Genomic DNA, 20,479 nt, shown 5'->3' with positions numbered 1-20,479 from the left:
AATAAAAAACTTTTTTTAAAACAAAAGATGGAAATATTTATTTTTCTTAGAGTATGTTTTGTATTGTTATAATTCAAGCACATACCATTCGAGCACACACCAGGCTCATTTTGACCTCTATGCCTTGCTTTTCTTCAGAATATGCCCTTCACCTGGAATGCCCTTGCAATGTTCTCCCTGTTGGTTCAAAGGCCCTTTTCAAGGATGATTTGCATCTCTCTGAGCTTCAGTTTTCTCATTTGCAATATGTTGGAGCTTGAGTACATCTATAAGTTCTCGGCATTTTTCCAGTTCTTAAATTCTGTGAGTCTAGTAGCACTATGAGTTTCTTGTAGTCATACTCAGCCTATTGTAGTTTTCTTTAAAAATCACAAGCTGTTGAATAGTTGAGGACTCGGGTCATTCTGATTTCTTCAAGGTCATGGTCAAAAGAGTATCAACTTGTGAAAGAGACCTTTGTTTAAATTTCAGGTTAGGCCTTTGGCCTTGGACAATTCACTTCTACGATCTTATTTCCTTAGCTATACCATTCTGTTGATTGTGGTGAGAAGATGAGATAAGGTATTTAAAGCATGTGGCACACTAGATTTTTAATAAAAGGGAGCTGTTATTATGATAGGGTTCCTAACATATCTAATATTCTAAGATTGTTTGGAAGTGTTGTGTAAGTGGAAAGAGCATGTGCTTTGCAACCAGGGGCTGACCTAGGTGTTAGCCCAGCTCTGCCTCTCACTAGCTCTGTGGCCCTGGACAACCACTTTTGATTGTGTTTCCTTGTTCAGTATGTCTGGAAAATGAAGCCTACTTTTGATACTTTTGTATCAAGCACTATTTTGTGAGAATTTGACATAATGTATATGTAAGCTTCTAGCACAGTGTCTAGTACTTTGACAGTGTTTAGTACTTTTATGGGTAGTAGCTGTTATTAGAGCTGTTCAAGAGATTGGATATGTAAACTGTATATAGAGCTCCCACAGGTATACTTAAAAAGGTATGGACTAGGAAATGGGAGTCCTACAACAGATTCATCTGATTTTTGTCTAGGCATTTTGTAGATGTTTTCCAGCTGATATTTTAATTTTTCTTAGCTTGAAACAGACATCTTGTTCCCCTTTGAGACTGGGTAAGGATAAGCAACAGTCTCAGTATCATAAGTAAGTGCTGCTTTTAGCTCAGTTGATTAAAATGTGCTGATGAGACCCAGACTTCATTGTTGAATTGCAGATAGGTCATCTGAATCTGGCTGAAGGAAACTTCAGATTTGCCCAGTTGTCTGAACATTTACGTTATTACTTGTAAGAAATGAGAGTATACTAACGATTCAACAGATTCAGTCACTGTTGGAAAGCCAGTTCTCTGTTCCACTGATAAGGATAGTATTTTCATCTTCATTTATCTTAATACAAAAGAGTAACATTTAGTAAGCAACATAAGGCTTTCAGTAATGAAGCTGCATTTATTAATAAATAGATTATGTTTTTCTAGATTTTTCTTGTTGAGGTCCTCACCGTTAGTTAATTAAAGGACATGTTTACAATTTTAAGTTTAAAGTTTCTTATCCACCAGGTGTTACTTTCATGGTATATATATATAGGGTCACGTTTTTTTCCCTTTATCCTTAGCAATTGATAGATTTGTCCCCAGATCTATAAAGTAATTGCATTCTTTCACCTGATTCCAACTTTGAATTTGAAACAACTGATGGGTTGGCCTTGCCTTGCTATTGATACATAAACTGAAAATTTGATTTTTCTCTAGGGTGTCAGTTTACCAGCACTAACACAGTTTCTGCTGCACCTGAATTTGGAGTCTCACATTTTATAATATAAAATAAAATAAATTCTAAATAAATTCCTGGAGATAGACCAAACATTTGTATTACTCATATTACATGTTCTTAATAGGATTTTCTGAGTACCTGCTGGGCCTTTTGGAAAGTATGCTTACCACTCACTCTTTCGCAAGTTTATCTGAAACATCAAAGCTGCAAGTGAACTCTTCCAGAGCAAATGTCAACTTCAATGAGTATCATTTTCAAAGTAATATTTATCGTGCTTTCCAGGCATAAACTAATCTCTGCAACTGGCCTTGAAGTTGCAAGCTGAAATTCACAGGAGCCATGCATACGGTAGTGTGGATGCTCATGTGGAGCACAAGGCTTTGGGAAGTATTGGCAGTTCAGAGTCCCTAAATGAAAAAAATTATTTAATGTGGGATGTTGTTGAGAGTTCTGGATTGTGTACTTCACAGAGACTACACTTCCAGTCAGTCATTAGGAGTGCTGAGGAATGTTGTCCTGGAAATTCAGTTAACTGGTAGGTAATAGGTTCCTTACCATTTTAGATTCTATGAATCGCCTGGGCAGAGTACCATGTTAAGCTCTCTAGGATATTATACAAACAGTAGAGATTTTTTTTCCCACTAATGACAAATGCAAACAAATACAAGTTACAAATATAAACTAAAGTTATGTATCTATGGTGTATACACACACACATATGTAAATACATATATATGGCATTCCTCCATGCCCTTAAATAAGTATTTAGGAGTAATTTCTTCCAAATAATGGCAGTTTTCAGAGTCTGTGCCTCAAAGTGGTAGTTGAAAAGCAAACCAACACTCTTACAGAAAACGACCTATGCTACATGGAAGGAAGACCAAGTGAAAAATGGTCTGAATCCTTTAATCAGTTGCATGAGACACATCAGGAAGATGAGAAAAGCTATTGTGGAGGTGAGGGTCAGATTTGTTTCTGAGACATGTGGTTCCTAACTACCTCTTGGAGAAGGGCAACGTAAAGGGTGATGTCCTCCTCCTTTCACTCTGTTTCATGGAAGTAGAAATATTTCAGCTGTTCATCTTGTCCAACCTCCTGTTCCTGAGAAAATACTGGATTCTAGATTGGTGGATAGTGTATTTGAGTGGGAAGGCTGTAGAAAATGACATACGTCCTTTCATCCTCTCTGGAGCACATGTTGGTGTGGTGAGTAATGCAACCCCAAACTTGGTAAACCCAATTTACTTAAATTTGTCTTTAGCAGCAGTAGAGAATAGGGTAGATAATCAAGTCAGTGGACTGAATTCTGCAATGTTGGCAGGCCCACTTCTGTTGAACAGTGGTTCTTAGCTTCTTTTGGTTCATAAACTACTGTAAATCTGTCAGCTGTGGACTGTCCCCAGTACAGTGCAATAAACAGATAATTTTGCATGCAATTAAGGAATTAATCCATAGACTCCAGAGTCCATTGACCTCAGGGCAAAATTCCAGCATTAATTGTGTGTGTGAGATTTCACCATTCTTTGCCACAAGTAATTTCTATAAATTGCACTTGGTATGTACCTTGATGGAGATTCCAGAGATGTCTGGAAACCGGGTAAAGTAGCCGTGGATTTTAAAAAGGTGAAAAGCTTCTCTAAAAGAAGTACCCTGTTTAAGGAAAGATCTTTCCTGAAGTTCTTATATAGAAGCTGCTTATCCAGCTCTCACAGAAGCTTATGTTGTATCTTTGACCCCATTTTGGGTCAATCTGCATCACAAAGAAGAGCTACAGATTGTGTGTCTAACACTGGCCAGGAGCTCTAAATCTTGTCAGAAGCTTCACAAGTGAGAACCCCTGTTGTCACAGAAGCTCAGGTGAGTGGGCAGGTCTGGACTTAACTCCTGCAACTGGAAGGTTTGCTCAGTGGGTATTAACTTGAGATACAAAAGATAGCACAGCTGTTGCGTCCTGTACCCATTGCTGTGAAGGGCCTGGTGATGGGGTAAACCATGCTTGGAGTAAGCCGAGTCACAACTGTAGGCTGTGTGGGTGTTTCTTCTGAAGGGTCTGAGGATCTGCTTATGAGTGATTGTTAAGAACAAAAGAGAGGTTGGCTTTCAAGGAAGCCCTACAATGTGTTTATCAACTCAGAAAATGAATTGTGCTCTTTCAGATGGCATGCTTATAAATTTACTGAACTATAACCAAAGACCACATTGGAAAATGTTTGAAGTTGATGTTAGAATTTGACATTAAATAGCAAGTTTTGAGGCATCAGATAAGCCACAAAAACAAACAAAAAGTTGACAAGAAACAATTAGTGATTAGGTTGGAAGAGACATTGCACTTTTACTACCCAAAGAGCATAGATAGATATAAATGAACTCTTACATATGCAAATCAGGATGGCAGTTGCTACTGGCAGTAGCCGTAGGCCTAGTATTGCACCACATGGGGGAGTTTAGTGTAAACTTGGCCTGAGTTGATGAGTGAACCGAGAGGAAATGACCGGAGGGAGTCCCCAGGGCTGGAGCTGTATTGATAATAACTTTACCAAGTATTTGTGTAGCACTTTATAGTTGACAGTGCACTTGAAATCCTCCCTGTAGCTCTGGTCATGGGTGTTACTTTCAGTTTCAAATGAGGACCATTGACATGACTTCCCTAGAGTTAAACAGCTAGTAGGTAGCCAGTGCTTTCTCCTCTATTCTGAGCCAGCCTATTGTTTTACTCTCAAGGAATGATGCTTTTGAGGCTGCATTAGTGATTGGAAGAACTTTTTGTGGTATTTCTTTTGAAAGTAGCAACAGATAATGGCAAGGTATGAATTTTGATGAGAACTCGATGAAGTGATGTTTAGAAGTAAGGGTACCCTGTCTCCAATACAGGTGAAGGTTTTTAGCTAACAGTTGATTTTTAGCAAATGTATTCACTTTCTGATTAGGTGGAATATATACTTAGTGTAGTTGTAGCTCTTTAACTTTTGCCTGAAATACAGAAATATAAATTAAAATATAAAATTACATAAAAATTAAATGTTGAATTAGCTTTATGTATATTAGCTTTAAGCAAATTATATTAGGTATGTAACTATATTGTATATAATAAATGGCATATAGTATATGTGATAGTATGTGATATATATAACATACACAGTATTATAGCATACTATATTAACAGTCTTAATATGTAATGAAGTATGTTACCTTATATATTGAATGAACTTTATGTACATTGTATACCAACTAAAGTTTGTTTTAGGATTCTAAAACTTGGTAAGGCTCATTTTATCTCAAGAGGAAGTGATATATTTTATTTTATCATGTGGGATTGAATGAGTGTATTGTTTAATAGAAGAGAAAGCACTGGACTGGAGATAGGGGGTTATTGCTTGTGGTCCTGATGCTACCTGTAACCGGATGTTATTCAGAATCTCCCTTTTCTTACCTGTAAATAGAGAGGATTGGAGTCAGCCCTACAGGGTTTTTCATAAGATTTACCCTCATGTTGGCAGGTGACTTCGTGCAGCATCTTAGTGGCTGTCAATTGTTAGAAAACATGCAGCTGGCCCTGGCATCTTCAAATTGGAAGTTCCTTGGTGCTCTCCTTTCCAACTTCCACTTCTCTTCCAAGAAAGGAGTCGTTGGTTTTTCCTTCAAAGCCCACAACTTTTGAGCTGGTCTTTCCCTTGACAGTATCACCTGCATTCTGGTTTGCTCCTGAGATTTAAGTAACTCGTTAGGCACAAATGATGTATCACAATGGCCTCAATTAGTGCTTGGCATAGTAAACATTTGGTGATTTATACAGGAGCTCACAGTGTCTATGAAAAGGTGGAAATGCAAATGCTTGTCTTACCACCAGAGGCTATTTTGGAGATTTGTGCCAGGTACAGGGGGCCAGAAGGAAGGGGAGCTTTGAGTAGGCAGAGTTGGAATGGAATGGGGAACTGGTTTGGTCAGAGAAGGCTTTAGGATGTTTGAACTGGATTTTTAAAGTTGACTCCCTCTGTAGGGAGCAGAGAAGACAAGGTGGGGATGTGTAAAGGCAAAGAGATGGTAACACATAGTAGCTAGTGTGGGTGGAGAACAGGGTTAGGGTTAGGGTTAGGCTGACCAAATGACAGGTCTTGAACAGCATGCAAAGCAATTTGGGCCTTCCTGTCAACAGAAGGTAGCTTGAAGGATTTGAAGCAGGGAGTTCCTATAATATGATTTGCATTTTAGGAGGATTATTGGTGGTGCATGAATTAGGGCAGGGAAATGGGAGAAGCGATGATGAATTCACTAAATATTTAGGGGTTGAGAAAGTCATGGCTAAAAGAATGAGGGAGAGAGGAAAGTTGAGGACAAGTCCTAGCTCCTATATAGGAAGCTGGATGAAGGTGGTGTCATTAATGAGATAAGGAAAGCCAGAGGTGGAAGAGATTTTTTGCAAACTTGAATTTCAGTTTAGGACTTGCGTTTGAGGAGCTTATGGTCTGTCCCTGAGGCAATTCAATGGGTAGGTCTGGCTTTTGGGATACAGCTGTTGGGCTGGAGGTAATAGATTTAGGATACATTAATTTATCAACAACAGTTAAAAACCAAGGGAGTGGTGGATGAGATTACCAACAAGAGCACCCCAAGAAGAGTGAGAAGACAATAAAGGTAAGGAACAGAATTTCGGGTCTTCTAGCATTTAAGGGTAGGTAGGGGAGGGGAAACCTGCAAAACAGGTAAGAATGGCCAGAATCCTAGGACAGTTTGGATGGTGGGCCCATCAGAAAGCCAAGAGAGAGATTTGATGCATCAAAGGCATTCGATGCTAAAGAGAAGCTATATAAATTAGGTGCTTTATAAATACAAATATGAAATATATTTATATAAATACAAAACCTTATTTATTTGCTTGTTGGTGATTTTCACCAGAACATTTTCACTGCTATATTGGATTGGTGGTAAGTTAAGGAAATGAAAATTGGAAGAAGGTCCTTAAGGATACAGGAGGGAAATTACCCAGTTAGTTGACCCAGAGACTGGTGTCCTTGATGACACCTGCTTCACTCCCATGTTGTCAGACACTGAGTTTGGCAATGAAATGCCTGAGTGTAACTGTGGATGAAATGAAAGTCCTTGTGGCCAGGATTCTCACCTGGCCCTCGTCGGCTTGCTCACCACACACGTGTGGGCAATACGTTGCTATTGACTCTATATAAAGAGCTCCACCCAGTGGTCTCGGTGACACGGTGGCACGGCTGCAAGGCTGCAGGAAAACAGAGCAGAGGCTGGAGTGGCGGCAGTGCTGAGGACAGAGGCCCAGAGGCAGAGACCAGCTTGCTGCATAAAGACTTGCTCTGAGTGGATAGGATTTTGGTGATCTGCCATTGTGGAAATAAAGTTGGATATAATAACCCTTTCACCCCAAGAACATTCTATTGTCATTTCTTTGGTCACACAGAATCCATAGTGAACTTGCTGGGGGCTGAAACCCATTGGCAAGACAATTGGCGTAGTCAGCAGGATTCATTGGTGACCAAGGAAAAAGAACAGGTTGCCCTCATGGGAGGAGTGTTTTTAGCAGGCTGCACCTATGGACGGGAGACATTCGAGTGTCCCCTGTGGACATGTACTATGAAGGGGTGGAGGACTGGGGTCCACCCCAAGGGAAAGCTTACTGAAATGTTGTCACTATGAAGTGCTGTGGTCTGAGAGGAAGCAGCAGGAGAAGAAGTGGCACAAGAAGAAGCAGGCTGCCAGGTGCCCTGGGGCAGGTGAAGGAAGAGGCCTAAGAAGGAGTGGCACGAGAAGCAGCAACATGTAGGCTGCCAGTTGCCATTGGGCAAAGAAGGATGTAATGGAGCCGTCAGCCCCAGAAATGGAGGAGCGGAGGTTTGAAGAACAGGTTGGGGTGGAGGCCCTGCTGGTGCCGGAGGCATCGGCCCCTCCTTGGTTGAGACCCCCCCTTCCTGGGGGAAAGCTGGGGGAAAGCCAGAAGGACTTGGCAACCGCGGGTTCTTTCAGGAGCGGTGCAGCCTCCTCCTTGGGTTGTGGACACTCCATGCTCTGCTTCTATCCTCAGGCTCAAGCAGAAAGGAAATAAGGTCTGCTTCTCAAAGGAAGAATTTAAAGGGCCCCGTGAAGGTCACGAGGACCCGGATGTGGGTTGGTTTGAAAAGGCAGGAGCAGACAGAAAGAAATTGGACTGGAGCTGTGGCAACAACTGAGACCAGAGTAGCGGTCAGCTGCTGAGGACGAAGCAGAAGGGAGAGATAAAGCAACGAGATTGGCCTGTGTGTCTGCAAGACTTTTTGCTGGAGAGGCTAGAGAAGGTGTGTATTGTAAGGCCCATCCATTGTCCTTTTGGTTAACTCCTTTGAGTAGAACTGGTTTGAATACAGCCAGGATGACCACTTAGTGGCAATGAATCTCCTCAGGCTTGAGAGTTATTATAATTGTAATTTTTGTTATTTGTATATTGAATTATGTTGTGGAGTTTGATTACAATGTTCCAGCTTCCCTGCACAGGGACCATTGCAGAGGACTGAGGGCACACAGATTGAGAGGAAAGAATCCTGGAGGGGTGGAGTGTGGATAAAATGAAAGTCCTTGTGGCCAGGATTCTCACCTGGCCCTGGTTGGCTAGCTCACTACATATACATGTGGGCAGTACGTTGCTATTGGCTCTAAAAGAGTTCTACCCAGTGGTCTGGGTGACACGGTGGCACAGCTGCAAGGCTTCAGGAGAGCAGAGCAGAGGCTGGAGTGGTGGCAGCACTGAGGACAGAGGCCTAAAGGACGGCTGTGCGGGCAGAGAGGCCCAGAGGCAGAGACCGGCTTGCTCCGTGAAGACTTGCTTTGAGTGGATGGGGTTTTAGTGATTGATCTGCCACCGTGGGAATAAAGTTGGATATAACCCTTTCACCCCAAGAACATTCTACTGTCATTTCTTTGGTAATGCTGAGTCCACAGTGAACTTGCCGGGGGCTGAAACCCATTGGCAGGACAGTAACCTTGAGATTCAGATTTGAATCCTGGATTTGAATCTTGGCTCCATTCACACATAAAGTGTGAAATCCAGGGAGTTATTAAATTTGGTTAAGATTCAGTTTCCTCACCTGTTAGTGTGAGGAGATAATGAGAGTAGCTGTCTCATATGATTGTTAAGGATTAAATGAGTAAAGTGCTTAGTTAAGTGTAGTTCCTGGCACATAATAATCACTCAGTGAATGGTACTATTTTGAATCCTAATTATCTTTTGAGTAAGTTCTTGCTGGATTACCATAATAGTTTTTTTTTTTTAAACTATTACTGTATAACTTACATATTATAAAATTCACCTGTTTTCTGTGTGACACTTTCTAATAAATTTACAGAGTTGTGCAACCATTGCCACAATCCAGTTTATAGCATTTTCATCACCCCAATAAAATCTCTTATGCCAATTATAGTTAATCCCCATTCCTACTCCAGCCTTGGGCAACCACTTACCTACACTCTGTGTATATAGAGTTGACTTCACTGGGCATTTCATGTAAATGGAATTATACAATATGTGGCCTTTGTGTCTGGCTTCCTTGTTTTTTAGGCCTATTTATGTTGTAGCAACATCAGAATTTCACTTCTTTTTATTGGTAAATTGTATTCCTTTTATGGATATATAATGTTATGTTTGTCCATTCACCAGTAGATGAACATTTGTTTCTGTCTTGCTATTATGAATAATGCTGGTACGAACATTCCTGTGCACATCTTTGTGTGGACATATGCTTAATAGCTTCTTGATTGGTCCTTAGCTTTCTTCAGGGGTCCTCCTGCTCTGTTCTTGTGCCCCCTCCAATCTGTTCTCAACACTGTGGCTAGACTGATTCTTTCTAAAATGTAAGTCTGATCCTGTCATTTACCCTGCTTAAAATCCTTCAGTTGTGCCCAGTCGCCCTTAGGATCAAGTTCAAACTCCTTAATTTGAAGGGTTTACTAAGAGTCTTCAAAATCTAAAATCTCATTTGCTTCTCCACCTTCTCTTTCATGCTGCCTCCAGCTTCCTGCTTCAGCCAGTCTTTTACTCATTCATATTGTTTCATTCATTTATGTAACCATTCATTCAATTAAGCAGGATTATTGAGGCTCTGAAGATGTAATAGACAGGCCAGGCAAATCTTAGCTTTCATGGAACTTCCTTTCTAGTGTGAAAGGCAGACAAAAACAAGAAAGCATCAGATAGTGTTAAGTGCTATAAAGAAAATAAGAGGATGATATGATAGTAACTGGGGTTGACGACTCACATCTCCAGGCCTGAGTGTTCCTCACAGCCTCCACCCTCCTGTCAACTGCCTACTTGGCATCTCTTGATGTCTGATGGTGGTGAGCCCCATTTCTCATTTATGCCTACATGTGCTTCCCCCTTCTTTGGGTATGCTTGTCTTGCTTCCTGTCTTCCAATCTCCTATTCATCCTTCCTAGTCCCAGCCCCATGGGCAGCCCCACGCCCAAGCCTGGCTAGATGTCTGCCCATTATGCTTTGTCTGTGCTGCTTCTACAGGTCAGCTGACTTTAGTAGCACTCTTCACATTGTATTTAAGTGCCTGATGCTTGTCTGTCTCCTCTGCTCCATTTTAAGCAGTGTGACTGGTGAATACTCAGCCTAGCTTAGTACCTGGCATATAGTTGGCACATAATAAAATCTGCTGAAAGAGCGATTGTGGTTAGCCTTGAACAGGAGAGACAGAGGGACACCGTGCTTGCATACATTAATTCGTAGGATTAGGGAAGGAAAGTTGAATAAGTTGTGATGGTTTACATTTCCTGAGATTACTGTGTAGTGCACAGTATAAAATGGGAATAGTTGTTTATAATGAGCAACTAGCAGTGCATTTGAAGAAACAAAGAAATAGTGCTGTGGGTGCATCTTGAAATGTTGAAGTTGTTCTCACTTGCTTTTAGTATAGCTTTTCGATTTAGCCTAATTTCTTGAAGCCATCTGTTATATATTGATAGGGATGACTAAATAACTTGGATGCTATTGTACTGTTTTCTTTCTTGTTCTTTTCTAATTGATTTTATTTTGATGTTGCTTTTTCAGCTTTCGGAAAATGTGATTGACCGTATGAAGGAAGCCTCTCCATCTGGCTCAAAGTCTCAGCGGTATTCTGGTGCTTATGGTGCCTCAGGTATTGCAGAACTTTTAATTTTAGAGTCTTTAGAAGAAAAATTGTAGATGCTGAAAGTTCACTTGATAGTCAAGGTCTTCTGCACTTCTCTCTTTTGCTGTTTGAATGTTTGTTTTTTTTTATAGGGAATATTAGAAATCAGTACCAGATTTCTTTTAAAACCTTTTATCCTGCAAGTAGAATGAATTAATCTACTTTCAAACAAACTTTGGAATATTTGTTTCTTATCTAACTCCTATTAGGTGTTGGAAGATTGCTTCATATCTTTTCATGTAAAATGGATTATTGATAGGAATTTTAGAGATTTAGGAGTAAATATTTATTTAAAAAAAGCATTGAGCTTAGAAAATAATGATTTACTATTTGCAAATTGTGAAATATCTCCAGTGATTTTATTTTCCACTAGATTTCTTCTAAGTTTATAAATGATTTATTCTTTCACAGTCAGTCTTGATTACTGATGAAAGTAAGGTGTTAAATGAAATCCATAGGGAATGACTAAGTGTTGTTTTACCTATAGCTCCTGTGGGTTAAAGGATGAAACTCTTTCCCTCTCCTTTCTTCTCCCCTACCCCATCCATTTATTCATCTAACATTTATTGAGCACCTGCTGCCCAGTTTGATGGATGGACGTGTTTATTGGTGAAATCTCAAGGAGAAAATAATCAGGATGATTTGTCTTGGACTAAGAATTTTCTGTATTTATTAGAAAGGATACTGTGTAGTAAATTTGGCTACAGGTGGTGAATATATTGAGAAAGGAGAGATGCTGCCCATATGCCGTTCACTTGGGGACAGCTATAACCCTCCTACTTGTCATTAAATCAGTGACCATGAATTGAGTTTCTAATATGTTTAGAGCAGTGGGTACCAAGATGAGTAAGAAATAGTTCTTGCCCTTATGAAATTCTCACTTAGGAGGTGCATTAAGAAGGGGTCACAGTTCATTAGTGTTAGATGGAAAGTGACCACTGTCTCCATGCTGGGAGCCCTTTCTTTGGCTTCCGGGCCACACTCCTGGCTTCCTTCCATTGTACCTGCTTCCTCGTTCTAGTCTTCTTCGCTGATTTCTACTAAGTAATCTCATCTAACTGTATGACTTATGAGTCATTATGTAGAGGCCCACGACTCCCCAAATTATACCTCTAGCTCTGACCTCTCCCCAAAACGAGACTTAAACAACTGCCTACTTGAAATCTCCACTTAGAGATCTTCAGCTTAAAATATCCAAAAAAACCCTTTTCTATTCTTCCCCAACTTGCCTCTCCTCTTTGTTTTTCCTGGGAAACTGCATAGGTAGTCTAGCCCAAAAACCTGGGATTCGTCCTTTCCTTGCTCCTTACATTAGGCCACTAGCTAGTATTGTTAACTCCATCTCCAAAACATAGCTGAATGGGGCCCTTATATGTCCATCTCCACTGCTGCTGTTCCAATCCAAGTAACTGGTGTGCCTTCCTTGCCTTCTGCAGGAGCCCTTTAACTGGCTCCTTGCTTCCACTCCTGTGCCCATATGCTTTCCTCTGCACACAAAGGCAATCTTTAAAAAAAAAAATCAGTTCATGTCTCATCCCAGTGGTGGATCTCTGAGGTACATAAAGAATATAATTTGATCTGCTTTCCTTGGCCTCTGAGGCACACCATGATTGGTCCCTTTCTGCCTTTTATCTCATCATTCATCATCTCCTACCACCTTTCTTTTACTTATCCACAGTGACTCTCCACCAGAAGATGAGCTCCAGGAACCTTAGCCTTTATTTGTGCACAGCTGAGTTCCCAGCTCCTAGGATAGCACCTGGTTCTCAGTGCTTAAGTGTTTGTTGAATTAAATTAGGGCAGATCCCATTATTCACATTAAAAGTAGCTACTCTTCAGTATTCCGAAATACAATTCTATAAATTCAGGTGACATTTATGGAATGTCCACTATATACAAATAATTAAGCTAGGTATTTTAAGAGGACACAGAGACAGAAAAAAAATATCTCAATTCAAAGAGTTGAGAGTTTTTTTGGGCAGATATAACTAAGTATGTAGTAAGGCAATAAGGAAGATAGAAACATTGTATAAGAGAAATCTGGATGGTTTTAAAATTAAGTTTATCAAGTATTTTGGCTTAATAATAGGTTTTGATATCTGGATGTCTTTAAAATTGGAATTTGAACTAAGATATTTGTTTTAGGTAGATTTCTGTCTACTGCATTAGGGAGATAGGATGGTGATGATGAAGTAATGATGCAGTAGTGATCCATTAACATTTAAATAATCATAAACACTTATTATGTGCCAGTACTCTGCTGTAACTTTCATGTCTTATCTCATTTAATCCTTATAACCCTTAGAGGAAGGGACTGTTAACCGACCCATTTGACTTAGAAGGAAACTGAGACTTGAAGCAATTAATTTTCATGCTCAGAGTCACACAGCTGGCAAGCAATAGAGATGATGAGTTGGATGATTCAGTTCTGTTTGACCCCAGAGAAAATGCTGTTCACCACTCTGTTTTATTGTAATCTGAAGACACCTTGCTTCATTTGTAGGAAGGATGTGACAGAAACTAGTTGGAGGGAAAGAGCTGCCTTTTAGCGATGCGCTGCTGGAGTTGAGGAAGGAACCTTCTGTCTCTGAGTGATTGCTCGTTCTCCTAGCTTTTCCCCATATGACTCTCAGTCAACAGTGAGTTGAAAGAGAGAAAGTTTTCCTTCTCCGGTTGGTTTCTTAAACTGATACTTTGAGAGAGTGGGTGTGGGTGGGGGGCTTTCCATAATGCTATTGGTATGTCCTGCAGAGCCTAACACTGACATTATAATAAATTCTACCTGTGCTGAGTGATCCATCCCTTCCCATTTCTAGTTTGATGTGACAGAACTCTGGTTCATGACCAGCCTGGGCACTGAAAACTCCTCATTCACAGTGCCAGTGTGTTTTGGTGGTCAGGCTAGAACTACACTGAATGGTAGCCACCAGGCACATGTGGCTATTCAGATTTACATTAAAATTAAGTAAAATGAAATGTTAGCTCCTCAGTTGCACTGGTCATGTATCTGTGCTTGGTAAGCACATGCAACTAGTGGCTCCCAAATTGCGCAGTGCGGATATAGGGCATTTTCCTCATCACAGAAAGCCCCATTGCACAGCTCTAGTCTAGAATATATCAGTGCTTGGCACTGTTACTTCATAGGATGATGTTAATGGCACGCCGACTGAGGCTGTGGAGGTCAGTGGCTCTGTTTGTGAATCTGGTTTTCTGCCTTTCCCACACCCTTGCTCCCCTGGGATTGTGGGTAAATGGAAACTTCAGGGAATACTTCTCTGAGGCGTACTATTTTCGTATGAGTCTTTAGCTCAGCTTTCTGACCTGTGTATTATGCATGTACTGGACATATTCATTCCTCAGAGCAGCTGGAGGAAACCTTTGTACCTTCATGTACCATACTAATGCTTGCCTTTTCCGCCTGCACCATGATGTGAAAGAGGCTCCACCAGGTTACCAGCAGGCTCTGTGAGTCTGTCCCTTACCCATTCCAGCCCAACCCAAGAAAAGAAGATATGACACACTATTGTAAAATGAACTTGCCCTAAGGTTAAGAATGCAATTAGATGATGATTGTGCAAATTAACAAAGATTTATTCTTTTTAAAATAAAACAAATATGTTTATAAGAGTAGAAAGCCTCCGAGTTTATATTCCCTTCTTTGTCTCATTTGGGGGTTTTACTTAGTACTCAATAATAGATTTCTTAATATTTATAGTTCAGATGTGTTATGAAATAATTTTTCAAGTCTGAAAATATATTGATAAAAATGTCACCAGCTTTCTCTACATTTTTCAGTGCCAAGAAAATTATATATTAAATGTGAGTTGAATTTTTAATAATTATTAAAATGCTTTCTTCCTCATAGGACTCTAATTCAAATCAGCCCTAGGCTATTCATATGTGTGAATATAGGGCAGTGTATTTAATGGACTAAGAACCTTATGATTTCTGTATGTAGGAACTAAATTTTGTCATATATGTAATTTTGAGAATATAGTTCATGCTGTAAGAAAGTGAATTTCTTTAAAGACTTTACTGAAACTATTTTTTGCCAAACCTTGAGCCAGATCAATGACTCGTTGCAGTAAGTATTTGCATGTAAAGCTGTTCAGGCAAAATAATATACTATGTGACACACAACAGATTGTAATGTCACTTTAATAAATGAATGCACTGTAAAGAACTTAACTGTGTCCTTGCTGCCTCAAATTCTTTGCTGTATTACGTGTTATCTCAACTGTTTTGGTTTGCTTTTACACCAGGGAATTTTTTTTTAGGCTGAAAGAAGGGGATGCCATTGAACCTAGTTGTAAACTTAACTTTTCATTAACGTCTAGCATCTTTTGATTTTAAAAGTCAGTGTTGGATATTGATTTTATCCTTTCCACCCTGATCCTTTAGTTTTCTTGGCTTACAGTGAGGTCAGACCCTCCTTAATGCTGAGGAAACTGTCCCCAAATCAATATAAAAAAAAAGTCAGGAAATGATATTTGGAGGCTTTCTGTTGGTTTCCTAGGCCACTAACAACCAGATGAGAATGATGAACCTGGAAAAAAGACAAATGAACTCATGTTTACTGTTATCCTCACTGTGCAAGTTACTCTGTACATTTCTTGTCATTGTCAAAAGTAAGAAAGATGTGCCAATTTGTCTTAAGTATATCATTGAGATCACTAAATATCTGGCAGCCTTAACAAATTGCAGGAAACCAATTTAAGCAGGAAGTAGCTCAGACCAAACTAAACAGTGAATTTAGGGAAATAGACTCATTTGTATGTTCTATGTATTTTTCTCCTGGAATCTGGGGAAAGTAACTTGCCCTCCTAGTTATTTTTAAAAAGCTCTGTAAGGCCCATGTAGATACAGCACTCTGGGGGAGACAGTTCACAGTAAACAAGTGGTGCTTGTTTGTTTGACTTGAGTCACAAGAACTGAAAGGAGCTGCATTATCTGCATTTCCAGCTTTTAATACATGAAACTTTGTTGATACCAGTGTTTCTGCACTTTTTGTGTCTGTGCTATAATGGACAGTTTGCCTGACAGTTCCTAAAAGGAAGAAATGAATACATATTGAATTAAAGGTTTTAAATCAAATTCCCTAGTCAGTATATTCTGCCCCTAAAAGTAAATCCATAATTAGTCAACCTTTAATGGGTGGTCGAACTCATTGTTAGTTCCATCAGTCAGCAAGCATCAGCGTGACAGTGGTTCTTGACTTCAAGGAACTATTAGTTTGATCAAAGCATATTTAACATTAGAGTGGAGTGACTGGCACTAGTTTATACCTTTCACCTGCTCAGTTAATGTTTTTGAGTAGGTGAATGAATATGTAAGTGAGATAGAATTTATTAGAGATAGGGAAAGAGCTTTACAAACAGAAAAAGAAGGCCAACTCCTGGGGGTAGGCAAGCATAGGGGAAGTGGACTTGAGCCAAACCTTGAAGATAAGAGGGATGGCGGGGTAGTGTTGAAGGTGTTCCTGGTAGAGTCGGTTTTCAGACCAGATTGATTTTGATAAAGGGTTGTGTAAGGGATCTCATGGGTGGGAAGGTTAGGGAAGTTAAGGAATTTGATTTTTATTCAGTAGGGTTTAGTGGCTACTGAGCACTTCCATTTAATTTTAGGATCCCAGTTTGGAAAGTTGCATTAGTTGCTACTTCTCAGATATACTCAGATATTAATAACATTTTTATGGCTAAAAATGCAATACTGTTTTTCTCATTGATATTTTACACTCATATGATGGCAAGAATAAAATGCCAAGAATATGAGTTTTCTGCCATAGTATTAAATAAAACCATCTTCATATTCATGAAAAAATAAGCAGCCTCAGAAGGATTTTTATTTGTCCTTAATTGGCTCAATAGCAAAGAAAAAAAGGAAGGAAGGAAGGAAGGAAGGAAGGAAGGAAGGAAGGAAGGAAGGAAGGAAGGAGGGAGGGAGGGAGGGAGGGAGGGAGGGAGGACGGGGCAGCTGCTTGAGGCAGTGTAGGGGACAGCACGATTTCTGAGCAGGGAAGGTGAGATGATTCAGATAATGTACAGGATGACTTGGGAAGCAGAGATAGGGAAGATATTTGCTACACGGTTGAGGTGGAACGGCAAAGGCAGAGAAGGATTTGGGTGGCTTTGGTGACCAAGGTTACATGGCTGGTTGGTGGGAGTCCTTGGCTCACACTTCAGTCCTTTTTCCTGGTCAAGGGCACTTTCCTGTGTTCCCCCTGATGCATCACTCTTTGTCCTGTATTTATTTTTGAAAAATCAGCACAAATTTAAATTTGTTTTATTTTAAAATTGAGATGAGAGCGCAGAAAACTTAAAAAAATGGAATGACAAATCATTGGCACTACAGTTTATATTCTGTGGCATTTGGGGATGGTTAAAGGGAAGTCCTGCAGAAAAGAAGAGCTGTAGCAGTAGAGGAAAGGAATTACAGAGAGAGAAGCTTAGTAGGTTCTAAAATGTCAGTGAGTCACACTTCCCAATAATTTTCTGTGACTTAGAACTTCTGCCCTTTGATTTCTTAGTTACCTGATTGACCACTGGCCTCAGCTGCTTTTTATTAAATCTTCAGAGGCTCCTGCCCTGTGACTAGTGTAGCATAATTTACTTTGCATTGGTGTTTCCAAGGGATGTGAAATCAAGTGGACCAGAAATTCCCTTGTTCCTAAGTTACTGGAAAGGAGCAGCTCTTTTCTTTCTTTCTTTGCAGAAGGAGGTGCACTGCATACTTTGGGTGAGAAGTAGAGCAAATGCTACGAAGTCAGAGTACTCAGCTGGGGAGAAGTAACTTGAGTGACCATTGGGAAAGAGAGAGATGTTGTATTAAACTCCCCAGTTTTTGCCACAGTAGATTTTAAACCCTAAAGTGACTTGTGGCCTAGTGGATGGTGTTTTCTCACAGAGCAAGTGTTGTCATTGGGCATAACAATCAAGTAAATCATAGATGTCACTAATGGTATATCATAAGCCACAAAGAGCAAACAACTATAAAGTATAAATGTTATAATCATGCTTCAAAGTTATAAAAGTAAATGTCAGACATTGGTTATATAAGCAGCTCTAATGAATTATAAAGTATAGGATGTACAATACATAAACATACTATTTTTTATTTAAATTTAATATGCAGTTGTAAAATAAACACTTGATTAACAATATTTTAGCCTGTCTTGGAATTTGATAGATTTTGAGGGCATCGTCTGGATGGCCTAAATCTCTTAAAATAAATTGCCCAAGAGAGGTTGAAATGTACATTTTCCTACTACAAGCAGAGATATTCAAAATCAGTCCATTGACCCTTCCAGCTGTCAACCAAATAGTAGGTTATTGTGGTTGAGGATGATGTTTTTCCTTGTAAAAAACATTAAAAAAATAAGGTCTGACCCAGCCTTTCATTTCTTCCCTTTACCCTTTTCTGTCTCCCTGGTTTATTCAGAATTACTCCTCTAGTGCTGTGCATTAAGCCAAATGGGAGCTACCAGGGAACAATAAGTGCTTTTAAGTCCTTTTTTTAAATTTGTTCTGCCCCCAGGACTACTTGACGCTTTGTTGACAGCTGTCAGGGTACTTGAGTGTTCCTTGAAAAGCTTGGGAACCCATGGGGATCATTATAGAAAGGTTCTTCACAAACTTTTTCACAGAATTGCTCAGGCAAGCTTCAGATGGTGTTCTGGATCTGCATGCCCTGGTTCCTCTGACTGCCTAGTTGAAATAGGGGTTTTAATTAGCCAACATCAGGTAACTGGAGCTTGAATTCACTCTACCTGGTAGTAATGATAGCTGTCTCCTTACTTGATGGCATAAGGTGGTTAGAACATCTCACAGATTGGTGGGGAGGTGGATGGCTGTTGAAAGCCACTGTGTATTGACTTTGTTGACAGGACTTAATTTACTTTGTCAAATAAGTGAGTGCTACTTCTCTGCTTGCTCCCTTGCTCTTTTCTGATTTTATTTTTGCTGGCACACCCCCATTCTGCAGTCCTTCTGTGGACACCTACAGGCCTTGCACTGCATTTATGAGTAGCACCAGAGCTTTGCTCTGCATTTTCCTTTTTATGGTTTTGTTTTACAGTTTCTCCCATCTCTGGTCTCATTGCCCTAGTCTGGCCACCATCCTGTCCCTCCTACCTTGCTCTAACAACAGTCTCTTGCTTTGGGGTCCCACACTTCAGTCTGACATTCCCGTCTGTTCTCGCCACCACCCTAGTAATCTTCCTGAAGTGTAGAGCCAATCATGTCATCCCTCTGTTTAAAACTGGCAAAGACCCTCTTCCTCTCTGGATAAAAACCTGTATTTCTTTTACATAGCTGACAAGGTCATGCACGGTCTGTCTCCCACTTTCATCTCGGCATCGTCTTCACACCCGCCTGTCTCATGTTGAACCCTGTGTAGATATACTTCAGTTCTTGAGTGCCTTGCACTTGACCTTCTGGCATCTTCTGTGTGAACACTGTTCTTCCAACTATCTACCCCAACCATCCCTACCGCGCCTCCTACTTGTCTTCTGCTTGACTAACTCTTCCTCATTGTTCAGATGGCTGCGTAGAAAGCTACCCCAGGAAGTCTGACCTGACTCCAAGTCTGGGTTTGATGCCCGTCTGGATGGTCCCACAGCACCCGGGGCCTTTCCTGTTAGATCACTGGTCACGTGGTCCTGGAATTGCCCGTTTAGTCACCCGTCTCCCTCAGACACCACAGCTTTGGTTTACTCATTTGTCCTCTTAGGACCTCCTGTTAAAGTACTTCTTTCTGCACGTTCCTTGGCCTTGGTGTTGGTCTCTTTGCTGAGGTGAAAAGCAGCAGTAAGTCTGTCTTTGCTGTCAGTAAACATTGACCTGTTGAGGTGAGATGATTAGGCAAAGTACGGTTAATAAAGTCTCAGAGGGTTAAGGAGATTTCTCCTCCTTCAGGAGCCATTTCCCTATCCTCACAGTGTAGACTTCCTAGATTGATACCTTTGTGAAGACTCCTTTTCTTGTATCACTAAGCTAGCGTACTGATCCTTGTCATAGTACATGCTTCATTATGGAATCACGCATTTGCTTGTCTGTTTTTCCTACTAGATTGTGAACCTTTGAGGGCAGGGAATGTTGTTAGCCACCCACAGTGTGTATATCGTAATGTTAGGTGCTCAATAAATGTAACTGAATGAGCTAAAGCAGAGCAGGTCAGTGAAGCATGGTATGTGTGAGTGTACGTGTCAGCTAGACACAAGGAGGGAAAGGGGTCTTTCTTAAATTTGTTGTGCTGGTCATCGGTGTGAGGATCATCATCAGACTCAGGATGGTGCCCATTCAGTGCTGTGTCAGCTTCGGGTCTTAACTGTCGCAAACCCAGTGAAGTTGTGTTGTAAGAGGTACTTCGAACACCAGCTCATGTAGAGTACAAGTTTGTGGAGGGAGCGACTAGGAGTAGGGCCCTCATTTGGAAACATTGATTCAAGGCCCGCACCTAGTTATTAACTTAGTTTAGGAAAGAAAATAATCTGTGTAGACTCTGCCAGGTTTTGGGAGTGTCCCCGCAGGAATCTCCG

The 20,479-nt window shown here is 40.4% G+C and overlaps 1 protein-coding gene across 2 annotated transcripts in view; it reads left to right on the top strand.

Annotated features, from left to right (window-relative positions):
- The window catches only part of CHCHD3 (coiled-coil-helix-coiled-coil-helix domain containing 3), a 278,762-nt gene that overhangs the window by 1,761 nt on the left and 256,522 nt on the right, over positions 1 to 20,479 (top strand). For both annotated transcript variants that reach the window (XM_057504774.1, XM_036905587.2), the window contains exon 2: positions 10,824 to 10,911. In XM_057504774.1, coding sequence (XP_057360757.1) covers positions 10,824 to 10,911 — 88 coding nt within the window. The remainder of the gene's footprint in view (positions 1 to 10,823; positions 10,912 to 20,479) is intronic.

The sequence above is a fragment of the Manis pentadactyla genome, chromosome 7 (genome assembly GCF_030020395.1).
Source record: "Manis pentadactyla isolate mManPen7 chromosome 7, mManPen7.hap1, whole genome shotgun sequence".
In the NCBI taxonomy this organism is placed as follows: domain Eukaryota; kingdom Metazoa; phylum Chordata; class Mammalia; order Pholidota; family Manidae; genus Manis; species Manis pentadactyla.
This window is presented reverse-complemented; position numbering and strand designations above follow the sequence as displayed.